Source organism: Xiphophorus maculatus, chromosome 6 (assembly GCF_002775205.1).
Source record: "Xiphophorus maculatus strain JP 163 A chromosome 6, X_maculatus-5.0-male, whole genome shotgun sequence".
NCBI lineage: Eukaryota > Metazoa > Chordata > Actinopteri > Cyprinodontiformes > Poeciliidae > Xiphophorus > Xiphophorus maculatus.
The window spans coordinates 23,086,068-23,101,080 of NC_036448.1; the positions used below are offsets into that span (position 1 = coordinate 23,086,068).

The 15,013-nt window shown below is 37.4% G+C and overlaps 1 protein-coding gene across 2 annotated transcripts in view; it reads right to left on the reverse strand.

Annotated features, from left to right (window-relative positions):
- The window catches only part of piezo2 (piezo type mechanosensitive ion channel component 2), a 125,879-nt gene extending 113,553 nt beyond the window's left edge, over positions 1-12,326 (reverse strand). For both annotated transcript variants that reach the window (XM_023335477.1, XM_023335478.1), the window contains exon 1: positions 11,887-12,326. In XM_023335477.1, coding sequence (XP_023191245.1) covers positions 11,887-11,950 — 64 coding nt within the window. In that variant the 5' untranslated portion in view covers positions 11,951-12,326. The remainder of the gene's footprint in view (positions 1-11,886) is intronic.
- Positions 12,327-15,013: the final 2,687 nt, after the last annotated feature.

The following is a 15,013-nucleotide window of genomic DNA, read 5'->3' on the forward strand; positions in this document are numbered from 1 at the left end:
TTGAGGAAAATAATAATAAAAAGGCACAACAACGATGAATGGGCAGAAACAGGAGCCAAAATGTAAGAAATAAACTGAAACAAATGTGATTTAGGTTCAGAAATACAAAAAACACCTACACAGAAAAAAATCAGGGCTGAAGTGGATTGAAAAGAAGCTGCCATATGTTTGGGACGACTGGATGAAAAAGGAAATGTGGTTTAAATATTTATTGGTCAAGGAGATGATCTAAGAAAGATTTTTTGGTTCCCCTCCCAATGAAACACAAGATTTCTGCAGAAGGAAAATAAATCCCTGACGATTAAAGCTACACGTCAGGTAAGCTAGGTGGAGTCTGCCCACTGCAGCCAGTTTAAGTCAATTATTTTTATTTATGTAGCTTGAGGTCATAACAAATGTCATCCTTAAGAAATAAACTGAAACTATGATGTGATTTATTGCAGACTTGTTTGCATAACTCAACTTGTGCAGGTGTTTAATTTCCAAAGCAAACACAAGCAATTGCTTCATGGAGGCGTGGATTTTACCCAGTCGTTAAGGTTTTCTCTTACTCCGCTGTTATTGCTAAAGCTACCAGCAGTCTACGATTCCAAAACGATGCAGAAAATCAACGACACCATTCACAACTTCTCCTTCTACTCGCCGACTGAAATTCTACCTGATGCGATCCAAGTAAATGGGAGAAATCCCAGAGAGCGGAGATGAGAATCGAACGAAATTGTGTAGCAAGGCAATGGCCAAGGATTCATTTTGCAATATCAGTTTTTTAAAGATCAATTTGTGGGGCAAAAGTACCTTTACTTCACTATTTTGTTCTTTTTTTCTACAGCTAGGAGTAAAGTTACCCTCAAGTTGAGAGCATTCAGGTGGCAAGCAGAGTGCCACGTCTGATTGAGAAACAGCTTAGATATACTCAAGTGTACTTGAATGAAATCTGGTTATTTTTGTCAAAATTAATCAAATGCTTACATTTTCCTCAACCAAACTGAAAACCTCTCAAGGTCCAAGATTTACACTGCAAAAACACAAAATCCTACCAAGTAACTCTGGTTTAGTTTCTAGTAGAAAAATCCTAGCACAGTTGGAAAAAGACTAAACTAACTTGCAAGTAGCTTTTCAGCAAGATATAGGAGCTTGTTTTAGATTAATAAATACTTAACATTGATTTTAAAAGGTACTAGATCCACTGGCAGATAATTTCACTTATAGCAAGGGAAAATGTCTTGTTATAGCGAAATAATCTGCCATCTAGTACTTTTACATCAATATGAAGAAATGATTTATTTAAAACAGGCTCATATATCTTGCTGAAAAGCTACTTGTACATTATTTTAAATGTGCTAAGATCTTTCTACTAGAAACTAAACCAAAATTACTTGGTAAGATTTTGTGTTTTTACAATGCAGATCCTTTCCTGGATCGTGCAGATTATTTTTTCTTCAACTCAAAGGCGACTTTCTGTAGAGGTTGCTTCCACAGAATTAAAAATGTACTTTCTGAAACACACAGGTCACTTAATCTTAAGGATTACATTCATAAGATGGGAAAATTGTTTTGTTACAAGTGAAATAGCACCTTTCACTTCAATATTAATTAATTACTGACTTAAAACAAGCTCCTTTATCTTTACTTTTAAGTTAGTTTTGTCTTATTTCAAGTGTACTAAAATATTTGCACTAGAAACTACACCAAAAATACTTGGTAAGATTTTGTGTTTTTGCAGGGCAACATTTTTAATTCCGAGTTTATACCTGAAAATTTTTATTAATTCCCATAAAATCCCACTTTTGAATCAAACGCTTAGTGAGGCAATACCAGAAGATTATTTCCTCTCCAAGCGATTCGATTAATAGCTACATAAAATGGTTTACGGTGTCGCCACGCTGCGCTGACTTCTAAAACAAAAACAAATCATGCATGAAAGCAAATGTTGCATGTTGGCTCTGGATTAAATTAGGACCCCTGCACATTATACTGTACAAACAGAGGCATAAAGGACGTCTTTTAGTCTCTGTGATGAAAGTTAAAACACCTTAGAGCAAACATGGCTTCTAAAACGCATTAATTGATGTATTGATCCTCAATCCACCTCATTTCCTGAGTCCAGCTCCCATCAGTGCTGACTGCAGGTTTTTACCGGTTAAACAGCTCACATCTCCTCACTGAGTGTCAATTAACACTTGCAGAATCTACCACACCACAAACAGAGTGTTTTTTTCTTCTCCCTGAATGACTCAAGCTGCGCACTGACACAAAGTCATGGTTTCAATTACAGGTTAAACCTCAAAACAAGCAGAACATCTGGCATAAACAGCGACAAGCCTTTGAACATTTTTTAGGTCAGGCAGTGAGGAAGGCAGCACACAGCGACTTTGTGTAGCATGTGGACAGTCAGTCTGACCTCCTGAAATTCGTCTTTGCCGTAATATCAACAAGCTCGGAGTTTACAACCAAGTCGGCCGCACGAGTTATCGTCGAAGTCGAGCCGAACTACTGAAAAATTACACTTAAACGCTGAAAATGGTGCTTTTATTTATCTTTGCGCAGTCAATGGAGCCATTCATTGACATTTGACTTGGCTCCGGCTTTTCCCTTGGTGCCGAAGTAAGTGCACCTCCTGCTTTTCTCCACTCTCAGATACAAGCCGAAGGAAAACTAACAAAAGTTTGATAAATGGCAGGAGGAGGAGTGCAATGTTTTTGCAAGTCGCAAACATCTGCAGATTATCTCCGAGATTGGTTTCAGTTGCGCAAGACGGCATGATATGCCAAACAGAGAAACCACTTAATGATTATTGTATATCAGATTCCTTTTGTGTCTTTTTTACTGGCAGGAAGTCGAGATTTTCTAGCTGGAATGCTGGAGGAGGGAGTGAGAAACTTTTTTCTTTTGTCCAACAGCCTTCTGTCCTCCACCCTGCACGTTTTTAATAAATGTGATATTAAACACAACGTCATCGCTGCCCATCTGCTTATAGTTACAAATCTAGAGATGTTTGCACCCAGTCTGTTTATTGTTTCTGATGGTAGGGCTGTATTTAAAGGCCTTGCAGACACTTGACCGCAGCCTTCCTGACCATTTGGCCGTTCGCGCTATGACTCAACATCTGAGGATTTTTACACCGAGTATGAAAATAAACTATCGTTTCTTTCAGACATCAGATTACAGTAAAAAAAAAAAATTCCCATTCAATTCTGAATTTTGTTCTCTGGAGTTGAAGCTATTCTTACTGAAACACAAAACCTAAACACATAAAAATTCAAAGTAGAGTTGCATTTAGAGTCGGGATCAAGTGTTGTTAGGAGAAGAAGCCTAAATACATGAAAAAAGACAACATAAGGTTGGAAGATAAGGCAACCCGGTGCCAGTGCAAACTGGGTACGGGGATAACGCAGGAATCTCCAAGTAATAAAGAGCATTCCACACCAAATGTTTCATCCGCACATAAGATCTGACAGTGACTTTCTTTAAAGTTAAGTTCAAAGAGTTTGGCCCAATCCAAAACCAGAATTTCTTTTGTAATGTACGCAGTAAAGGACTGAAGAAAAAGAAACAAAAGAAGAAAAACATCTAACATTTGGTGTCAAGAAAGAAAAAGATGACAAGAGGAAGAAAGGAATGAATGAGATAAGAAAGGGAGGTAGGACACAAGGAAAGAAGAAAGTAAATAAAGAAAGGCATGTGGAGGAGAGGTGGATAAGTCAAGTACAAGACAGGAAGGGAAAGGAGGAAGAAAGGAATCAAGGAGGTAATAAAGGTACGGCTGGACAATAAATCAATATCAATATATATCACAACAGAAAGATGATCAATATAAAGTAATAATACAGATGATAGAATATTAATCCATATATTCACAGAATTCTGATCCAGACCCGCATTGCATTCTGGGGGAATTAACCGACTCACTCTTCGGTTGCCTAGCAACGACTTGTTGAGTAACTGCCAGCAGCAGCAGTTTACGTTTTAGCCACTGTGCCTCATAACTTCTTAAAAAATAAAAAACAACGGCGTGGAGTGAAAACTGTTTGGCAGTATTTCACATATGTAAATAAAAAAACGAATCAAAAATGATCAATATCGACTGATTTGGACCTACTTTATTGGCATTCAATTGTACACTGAATGTGCGTTATTGAGAAAAATTTCAATGCAAGGCTCCAATAATAATAAGAAAATAAATAAGTGTTAATAAAAAAACATCAATACAAATATGTAAAATAAAATAAAAATGAATGGTAGTTTAGTAGTCTTATGGCAATAACCTAATTATTGTTAGGAACTAATATGAAACGCAATAAGTTTTTCAGCCATATTGTTCAGCCCTAAATGAAGGTGACACACAAGGAGGTAAGGAAGGACAGAAAGAAGAAAAGTAGGTCAAACAGATGTGAATAAAGTTGGAAATAATAAAATATTTTCACATTCTTATTTTTGTTTTTCCACAATAATCCAGACCTGTAAAATACTGGAACCAAATTCTGGACTTTTCCAGACTTTCTCGGACATTTCCATACAGCTTATTACATCAAAATAAAAACAATTTGGAAAACCCTACTATTTACAAAGTTCAAAATTTATAGTAAGCGATAAAATATCACATGATGAAAACCTAATCTGTGCCTTGCTGGAAAAACAATAACGATTAAATTAATTCTGTGTGACTGCTGTAATTAAAGACGCTTCAGAAGACTAAAATACAAACTTCTTCTTCTCAAGCACCTTTTCTCCTGTTTAATGAATCCCACTTCATCTCTATCACTGCTTTCTGCATTCTCTATATCCGTTTTGTTGAGTTTTCTCCTGAACGTTTGAAGACACGTTCCAGCCTCAGATGAGACGTTTGGGAAAGCGAACGCTCACAATTACGCTTTGCACTCCCGAACTCTGCCGGTAAACACATAAACAGCGGCCTGTTTGATCAGGAAAACTGTAATTGTGAGTCAGAGTGTGTGTGTGTGTGCTGGCCGAGGCGATTGTGTACACAACAGCGGCGCAGTTTCAATAGAGGTGCTGTCAGACAGCCGACACGAAACACCGACTCTGTAACGTCAGCAGACAGCTCAGTCACTAGCGGCTGAAAAGCAGCAGTTTGCAACATGCGCTGCACACATCAACGTATACAGAGACGGTAATGAAGGTGTCTGAAGCCACATAACAGCTGCTGGAGTTTTCTTTTGTTTATTTATGTAGCACAGAAAGGAGAATAAATCATTTTTACAACATAGTTCACTGCAAAAACACAAAAAGTATTTTTGGTCTCGCTGAGAGCTTAAATGATTAATTGTGATTAATCGGTTTTTGAAATAATCGTTCGCTAATTTAGTAATCAATTAACTGCTACAGACTCAAAAAAAGCTAAAAAAAAACCCCAACAACAACATATTCAGAGCAGTAAGTAGCCCAAAACATTGTTTTACCCTAAACTCCACAAATGCCATAGATTTACCTTAACCTGTTTCAAACATGCAAAAGGAATGCTATGTTAATGAATTTTAGGCAATAAAATGATTATTTTCTTTGTGAAAAAAAGTTTTGATGCATTTCTAATCATGTATAAAAAGGTTTGAGTAATTAAATGAAAAATCTGTAGGATGTGTCAATTTTTTATCCGATTAAATCGATTAATCGTCAGGATAGTTGACTGAAACATTGATTGCTAAAATAATCGTCAGTTGCAGCCTCAGTCAGGTTTCTCTGTAAACTTGAAATAAGACAAAACTAACTTACAAGTAACTTTTCAGGAAGGTATAGTGGCTAATTTTAAGCCAATAATTCCTTAATATTGATGAAAAAGTACCAGTTCCACTGGCCGATTATTTCACTTATAATGTGGGAAAAATGTTTTGTTATAAGAACTAGTACTTTTTCTAATTATTATTAAGGGGTTATTGGATTATACAAAGTTTCTTGCGAGTTAGTTTTATTTCAAGTGTACCATGATACTTGCACTATAAACTTCACCAAAAATAATTGGTAAGGTTTGGTGTTTGCAAAAGCTTTCATTTCAATCTTAATCTGCTTCGTCAGATTAGGAAGAAGCGCTTCCTCTTTTAGCTCTTTCATGACATTTCCATCATCCTGTCAGTGGCCGGCTCACAGCTGCAGAGCATGACAAGAGCTCATTGGCACTTTGAAGAAGAAAAAAACATAAAATATTAAAGGTATGTTTACGATAAAGGGGAAAGGCAATTCTTCTCTCCCTAACAACCGCATTATTAATTCATACTGTTAAAACGACTTTCCACGAATTAATGGAGACAACGCATGGACCCACAATTGCTTTTGGAAATAAAGGGCACGTCAGCCTGTCAAACGATGCATTACGGTTCCACTGAGTGGGCCTTATCTATAGAAAGCATGCTGTTAGCTTTAAAAGTGCCCCGGCGGCGGTGCACAGACACCGCGCTGGAACCTCAGTGGCAGTTCGGCGCTAATCATTCTTCACTTGTGGCCTACCGCAGGATTACAGCAGTAAGTAAACTGCATTTAAGTTTACTCAAAAGCTATCGTACCAACTGCTTGGCACCCGCAGAAAACGTGTAATATTTATTTTTACTGCAGTAGCAGAATCACGGATTTAACATTCAAAACGTTAAATTCAAGCCCATTTGTGAACCACTGATATAGCCAAGCCTGTCACAATAACCAATTAGTCAATTAGTCCCTTAATAAATGAAAGCAATATTGATCATTTCCATTCTGAAGGTCATCATAATCCATTTAATTTATGGTTTCAATAGTAATTGCTTATTATTTCCACTGTATTTATTGATTTTGGTTGTTTTATTTTCAATATTTAAAATGTCTTCCAGTTTCAGTGTTAAAGGTTCTTTATAAATTTAGAGTTTATTGGTATTTGAAAGAGTGAACTTGTGTTATTTTGCTTGAAAATGGTCTCAAAACAACAATATTATTGTTAATCGCAAAAAGTTTGGGGGCAATTTATAGTCCAGCAAAATTTGTTTTCATGACAAGTCTAGTTTTAACTACTATGGCAATGTCAGTGTCAAATTTATTTACATCAAAGTTAATATAAAACACGTTGCACCGAAATGCTGCACCGAAACAACGATAAAAGTGATTGCATATGAAGACATTAAATCTATTAAACAAACATTAAAAATTGAAAAATGTGTCCTAATTTCATGACTTTCTGAAAATCTTTCCTGTTCAAGAAATTGACACTATTCAATTTCTTGAATTTTCTGTCATTCAAAATCAAGAGAATTATGGACAATCCTGAGCATCCTCTTTATGAAACGGCTTTACAGCAAAACTGTTTTCAGCTAGAGGCTTCTACAGAGCCGCTGTAATACAGACTGCTACTGGAGATCCTTCCTGCCAGCAGCCATCTGAATATGAGTTACAGCAACATTTACTTTCCCTTTGAGGTTAATGGGGAATTTTAAACCTGTCCAAGTCTGGTTTCGGTTCACAACTGGGCACATTATGATAAGAAAATGTATAATTTGACGTTTTATCATTGCAGGCTGTGGTTAAGTTAGGGGTAAAATTAGGGTTAGGCATCAGGGTTGCTTTTCAGTTTTTCTCAGTCGCTCTGGTGCATTTCTCAAAACAACTTGTTCAATCTCCAAAACACACAGCTAAGAATGGTGCCAAAAATTAATAATGTTCATAAATGTTCAAAAAACATTTAGTCAAATCAACAGAGAAATGGTTGAACAAACAAAATCAACCTTCCTTCATGTCCGCCTCAGTCCCATCCGAACACTTCATGGTCATCTTCTGAACAGGGCAACGAAATAAGGGTTTTAATCAGTCAATATCAATAATTATTGATTAGGTTTATTTTGCTTTAAATATCTGAAATGTTGCCAAACTGGTGATGTGACCTTGATTCAGTTTTCACTCCATGCTCTTGTTTTTTATTTTTAAGCTACAGTGGAGAAACTTTAAACTGCTGCTGTGTCAGTTACTCTACATGGAGTTGCTAGGTAACCAAAGAGTGAGAGGGTTGCTAGGTAACCAAAGAGTGAGCGAGTCAGTAGATGTAACCAACCTTGCTTAGCTAGCCGTGAAAGGTTGAGCAGCTAAAGCTTTTCCTCTGCCTACATCTCCCAGAGTGCTGTGCGGTTCTGGATTGGAGTTCAGTGATATTATTGAATATTCGACCAGATGTATTAACTATGATATTGATCACTATCACCATATATATCGTTACTGATTTATTGCCCAACTGGTCCTCTGAATGGCTGTTTAAGCCGTTTTTATTTAGCTTTTTAGCGTCCAAATTCATTACCAGACATTTTTGTACAGACGTCTTTTCACCTTTCATTTATTAACCACATGCTCACTTTTAGACAAAAGATTAAGGTCTTTACATCTTTTTACAAGCACAAACCTGGCAACCTTCCAGGAGTTTTACACATCGTTAGAAACAATTTTGTTGCCTCTGTATAAACTTTAAATCCTTGTTTGAACAACTACAAGCCCAGGAAAATAAAAAAGCGACCAGAGTGAATCATCGTCCACGTCTGCATAGCAAAAGAGTGAATCAGGCAGAAAGATTCAATAGCAGCAACAGTAACAAACTTATTAGATAATAAAGCAGACTCCTGTACAGTAAACCAGGGGAATGTGAAACAGCAGTGAAAACACTGTCAGCGTCTTGTAAATGTTAATTAATAACAGAAACACTGTCAGCTGCTTAAATACCAACAACAGCAATGAGAAGCTAACCAACAAAACCACTTTGACAAATTACAGAAATCCCTTTGGCTTTTAGAACAGCAGAATAAGTCAGCAGCATCTGACAGCCGTCATTAATTTTGTGCAAAACCTATTGCGACAAAACAATATAGTGAGATTTTAGCCTTAAATGAGGCGGTTCTAGCTGAGTTCTGTAGGATTGTGCAACCATCTACGCTCAGATACGTTTCTCTTTCTTTCTCTTTCTTCCAGGTGAAGGTTGAAGTGAGCGTCTGCATGCGAGAGCCGCTGGTTTTTGTGGCTGCGCAGTCTGTTTTGACGGGGGGCGATTATGAGAGATGACCCTCCAGCATCCTGAGGTCAAACTGAAAGAACCTCACAGAGCGAGAACAGATGCAACTGAGATGCTAAATTAATGAGCAAATTGGTGATATTTCATGTACTCAGCAACTGAGAAGCCCGTTTTGTAAGGAAAACCCACTGGACTGTGTTTACCGAACACCAGCAGCAGCGTTCTGGATCAGCTTAGGCCGACCTGTGAAGACACTGTTGCTGTAATTGATGCAACTGAAGATAAACTCATGGATGAGTTTCTCTAGATCTGGCTGAGACATTAGTCCTCTAATCCTGGAGATGTTCTTCAGGTGATAGAAGGCCGACTTTGCAACCGTCTTTATGCGACTCTGAAGGGTCAGGTCAGATCACTAGTTTCAAGCTGTAATAACTGAAGCTGCTTATTCTTGATCGTTCCTCTTCTAAAATAATAACTTTGGTTTTGTTTCTGTTCAGCTGGAGAAAGTTTTGGCACATCCACACATTTATCTGTCCTAAGAATCTGTTCAGTGCTTGGATGGGTTCAGACACCTGGTGACATCGTAATTAAAGTAAATAAATTACTTTAAAATATTTGGATGTACAAAATAAACAGATTCGGTCCAGGAGCCTTGTTTTAACGTTAGCTTTATGTATTTTTAATGATTTTCTTGAAACTTTCATTGGTAAAACCCACAGAGGCTCCCATAAGACCACAGCAAAACACTGAACCACTCTCTGACCCGAGTGAGAAAACTGTAAAATACCAACTGCTGTTGGTTTAACAGCAGTTTATTTAGTCTTTAAAGGTTTCATAACCAGCATTGCCAGAGCCATTTTACTGGGACCAACCGCCCAGGGATATATTTTCAGTGGCCTTGTAAAATTTCTGATCAAATTTCAACAAATTGTTGCGATTTAAACAATAAAGTGCCTAAAAATCTGCTATAAAAAATTCCAGACAAGTTTGAAAATAAATAGACTACAGATTATACGTTACTGTGAAGGCAGCTTTGTTTAAAAATGCAACATTTAGGAAAAGCTGCAAACTGCGACGTCATCAGCCCAATAAACTTTCTATTTCAACTTTAAGTGAGAATTTGGTTTCAGAGGAAGATCCTGTTGCACTCAGTGCAACAACTCACTTAAACTTGAAGCCAGTGATTTAACACACAAATTTCTTAGAAAAGCCGCAGTATTTCTCTTTTACTCCCAAACTTTTTTCTGCTTTACACAGTGGCGTCTCCAGGAGGAGGGCATGAGGGGGCCATGGCCCCATCTGGAAAAATGTTGGGCACCACAGAGAACCATGTTCAGGTCACAGAAAAACAAAAAATAAATAAATTAACATTAAAACATTGTTTATAAATGTCTTTAAATATATTTCTATTTCAATTCCATAAATTTATGTATTCAATTATTCGGTTTTACATCTTGTTTGAAGACAGAGATGCATGTCTTCAATATTTAATTTTTATTTATTTATTTATTTATTTATTTGCCATCCGCCCCTGAAATTGTTAGCAGCTTAGTCTGGACACCCATATGAAATTTTCACTGCTTTTCCACCAGTCGACCATATTTATGCATTAGAATAACTTTCATAACAAAGCACGGCTGCTATGAAAGCACAATATAAGTAGTGGCAGCATCTTGAGTCCATTCATATTTCTAATGACATCGGACCATTTACTCTGTTACATTCACCTTAGGAGTATTTTTATTACGCTGTACTTTTTTACTTTGACTTGATTGACTTTATTATAAAGTATCTCTACTCTTAGTTGAGTAACATTTCTGGATTTTCTACCCACTGAATGAAAAACAAAAATGTTTTAACCAAAACCTCACCAGACTCAGACACACAGCTTTAGTTTTGGTTAAAGTTTCAGAAGTTTTAAATGAAAAAAAAATATTTGGAAAAAGAGTATTTTGTTGATTTTGTTATTTTACAACGATGTTTATATGAATTACTTTCAGTTTGATCTTTAGTATACCAAAATTTCCATTTCAATTAATATTTTGGTCCATCTGATTATGTACTTTTTAAATATGAAACGATTGTTCATTTGATCAAATACTCAGTACTCGAGTTGCCTTTTTACCAAATACCTTTTTTCTCTTACTCGACTAATTTCTTGGACAGATACTTTTTACTTTTATTCAGAGTTGGGTAGTAACTACTTACATTTACTTAAGTAACTTTTTTGAAAAATGTTTACTTTTACATGTAGTATTTTTACTATGCCGTACTTTTTATTTTTCTTTGAGTAACTTTATAATTAAGTATTGATACTCTTGAGTAATTTCTTGAATGGCTACTTTTTACTTTTACTCAGAGTTGGGTAGTAACCAGTTACATTTATTCAATTACATACTTGATTAACTTATGAAGTATTTCTGCTCTTACTTTAGTAACATTTCTGGATTTTCTTCCCACTGTATGAAGAACAAACATGTTTTAACCAAAAACTCACCAGACTCAGACACAGTCCTGCAGTTTTTGTTAAAGTTTCATAAGTTTTTTATTGAAAGAAACTGATTTGGAAAATTTTCTTTTGACTGATTTTGTTATTTTCTGTTACTAATATGAATTATTAGGATTTTCATCCTTAAAATAGCTCTTAATTTCACATTAGAGATACATTTTAAACATTAAATGATTGATTATTTGATCAGTTACTCAGTACTTGAGTAGACTTTTTACCAAATCCGTTTTTTTTCTCTTAATTGAGTATTTTTTGGATGGCTACGTTTTGGCTTCTGTTTGAGTAAAAGCCCGTTACTCAAACAGAGTAACGGGCTTTTAGAGATGGCATTGTTAAAGCAGTGCCAACTCTATTGAGTACAACTTTTGGGTACTCCAGCCACCTCTGGTGATGCAATAGAGGTTAAACTCACCGGCTGCGAGACAAATGGGCAGCAGCAGCCTAAAGATCAGTCCGCACACCATCTGAGAGGCCATGGCTCCGGGCGGCCCAGGTCCAGGTAAAACAAGCCGGAGTTCGTCCCTCTGTGCTCAGGCTCTCTCTTCTCGCATCCCAGTCTGGTGCGCTCTCTCAGATCCCGGCAGGCTCCAGCGGGCGGCCACATCGGCTCTCCGCTGCTGCAGACACCTGGACTCCGGCCATTCCACAGGCGGGGAACGAGCGCACTCACCGTGGGTCGCCACAGCAGGGGGTGTCGCCCCTTACCGAGGCCAGCATGGTAGTTTTTCAGAAGCGGAGATGCGCTGAGGTCATGGTGGCGGATTCAGGTGCGCAGACGAGCTGCGCTGCAACGGCGCGCCAAACAACCGGAGAGAGGAGCCAACAAGTCCGCAAGTCCAATTAACCTCCTTTAGAACCGCAAAAAAAAACTTCAGCTAGACCCCGCAGAAACTACTAACCAGCGTTGTTTTCACTCCCCGGTTCTGGGTGGCGGGATGAGACGCAGAGACAGCGGGTAAGTCCACGTTTGTGTCTGGAGTCCTCCCCCCTCCTCACTTACACAAATTTGACTTTCTGACTTCTGCTGTTGACTCTGTTGTCCAACAAGAGGATACAGGACGAGCCAGAGAGGGACAGCCACGTCAGCCAATCAGAAGTGAGCGCCTGGAAGTATGCCCCGCCCCCTGAGATAATTGGACCCAAGAGGTGGGACCAGAACATGAGCAAAAATCGAAATAAGAAAAATAAAGGCAACAGCAGAGAAACAACAACGTGATCTATGGTTTATAACTTTATTATGCTTTTATATGGTTACACCAGTTTTTTAATTCAATGAACATCAAATGAGAACGTTCACTTTATGAGATGTTGATTATAATTAAATTTTACATGTTTTTAAAGAGAAACAGCGACGTCTACTGGTGGAAAACCAAATTTCACAAAGCAGGACAGAATAGAATAGAATCGAATAGAATAGAATAAAAACAAGACAATAGAAAACGAGAGAATAGAATAGAATAAAGGAATGATCCTTTATTGTCTCATAATGGGGAAATTTCTGCACAATCACAGCAAAAAACACAGAGAAAGATGGAATATTTCAACATAAATATGTAGATATAACCGAATTATCCAAGTTTTTAATTTACCAAATGTACAAAGTGTTGACTTATAATTAACTGTTAATTAATTAAGTTACGTAATTTATACAAATTGTTGACTTATAATCAACATAGTATGTTTAGTCAGCATGAAAATGTGTATTTGTTTTATTGATATTGTTGATATTATTATTGATATTGTGATATTGTTTTAATGTTTTTTTGAACAGATAGTTGTTGAAAATGATAGTTTTTTCTCAACCAACTTGCCTGGTTAAATAAAAAAAAAGTCTTTAGCATTAAAAGACAGACTATTGGCACATAGGAATTGGATTTTTTCCACATTTTGTCACATTAAACCACAAACTTTCAAAAAAACATATTTTACAAATAAAATTTAGACAAAGTGTGTAATAAATAAGTATTCAGTTCCCTTTATTCTGATACCTCATGAAACTAAATGCCTCCAGAAGTCAAATATTGGGTTAATAGAGACAATATTTGTGTTATTATAAAATAAATGCAGCTGTTCTGAAATTTGTTAGAGAACATTATTAAACAAACAGCATCATTGAGATCGGCCCGGTTTAAAGTTGTGGAGATGTTTAAAGTGGAGTTTGGTTCAAAAACAATATCCCAAGCTTTGGACGTCTGACAGGTCAGAGTTCAATCCACCACCTGACCCGCCAGGATACGGCCGTCTAAACAAACAGCCGGGGGAGCAGAATATTAATCAGAGAAGAAGTCAAGTCAAGTTTATTTGTGTATCACGTGTCAGCAACAAGCCAACTCAAAGGGCTTTAAACGATAAAAACATAATTACCATCATCAAAAAGAGTAATCAACATCAAATAAGGGAGCGAAGACTTGAATTAATCCATTTCCAGGTTATTAAGCAACTCTTCAGCCTTGACTAAAAGGAACTCAGTGTTTTGGCAGATTTTCAGTTTTCTGGAAGTTTGTTCTAGATTAGGAGGATAAAAACTGAATGCTGCTGCTTCTCCATGTTTGGTTCTGGCTCTGGGGATGCAGACCAATACCAGAACCAGGAGACCTAAGAGGTTCTGGAAGGTTTATACAACACCAGTAGATCTGTACTGTATTGTGGTTTCAGTGATTTATAAACTAAAAGCAGCATTTTAAACTCTATCCTCTGAGCTACAGGGAGCCAGTGACGCACCTTAGAACTGGCTGATGAGGTCTATCTACCTGGTTTTAGTCAGAACACCAGCAGCAGTGAAGGACCTTAGAACTGACTGATGAGGTCTATCTACCTGGATTTAGTCAGGACACCAGCAGCAGTGAAGCACCTAAGAACTGGCTGATGAGGTCTATCTACCTGGTTTTAGTCAGAACTCCAGCAGCAGTGAAGCACCTAAGAACTGACTGATGAGGTCTATCTACCTGGTTTTAGTCAGAACTCCAGCAGCAGTGAAGGACCTAAGAACTGGCTGATGAGCTCTATCTACCTGGTTTTAGTCAGAACTCCAGCAGCAGTGAGGGACCTAAGAACTGGCTGATGAGCTCTATCTACCTGGTTTTAGTCAGAACTCCAGCAGCAGTGAAGGACCTAAGAACTGACTGATGAGGTCTATCTACCTGGTTTTAGTCAGAACTCCAGCAGCAGTGAAGGACCTAAGAACTGACTGATGAGGTCTATCTACCTGGTTTTAGTCAGAACTCCAGCAGCAGTGAAGGACCTAAGAACTGACTGATGAGGTCTATCTACCTGGTTTTAGTCAGAACTCCAGCAGCAGCGTTCTGGATCAGCGTAGGCTGACCTGTGAACACAGTGCTGCTATAATCAATGTTATCAAATCTGGTTATAAGTGAAATAATCTGCCAATAGAACTAGTACTTTCTAGTACTAGTTCTAGTAATTCCTTACTATTCATAAATAGTAAGGAATTATTTACTTAAAACAAGCTCCTGTATCTTCCTGAAAACTTACTTATAAGTTAGTTTTGTCTTATTTCAAGTTTACTAAAGTATTTGCAA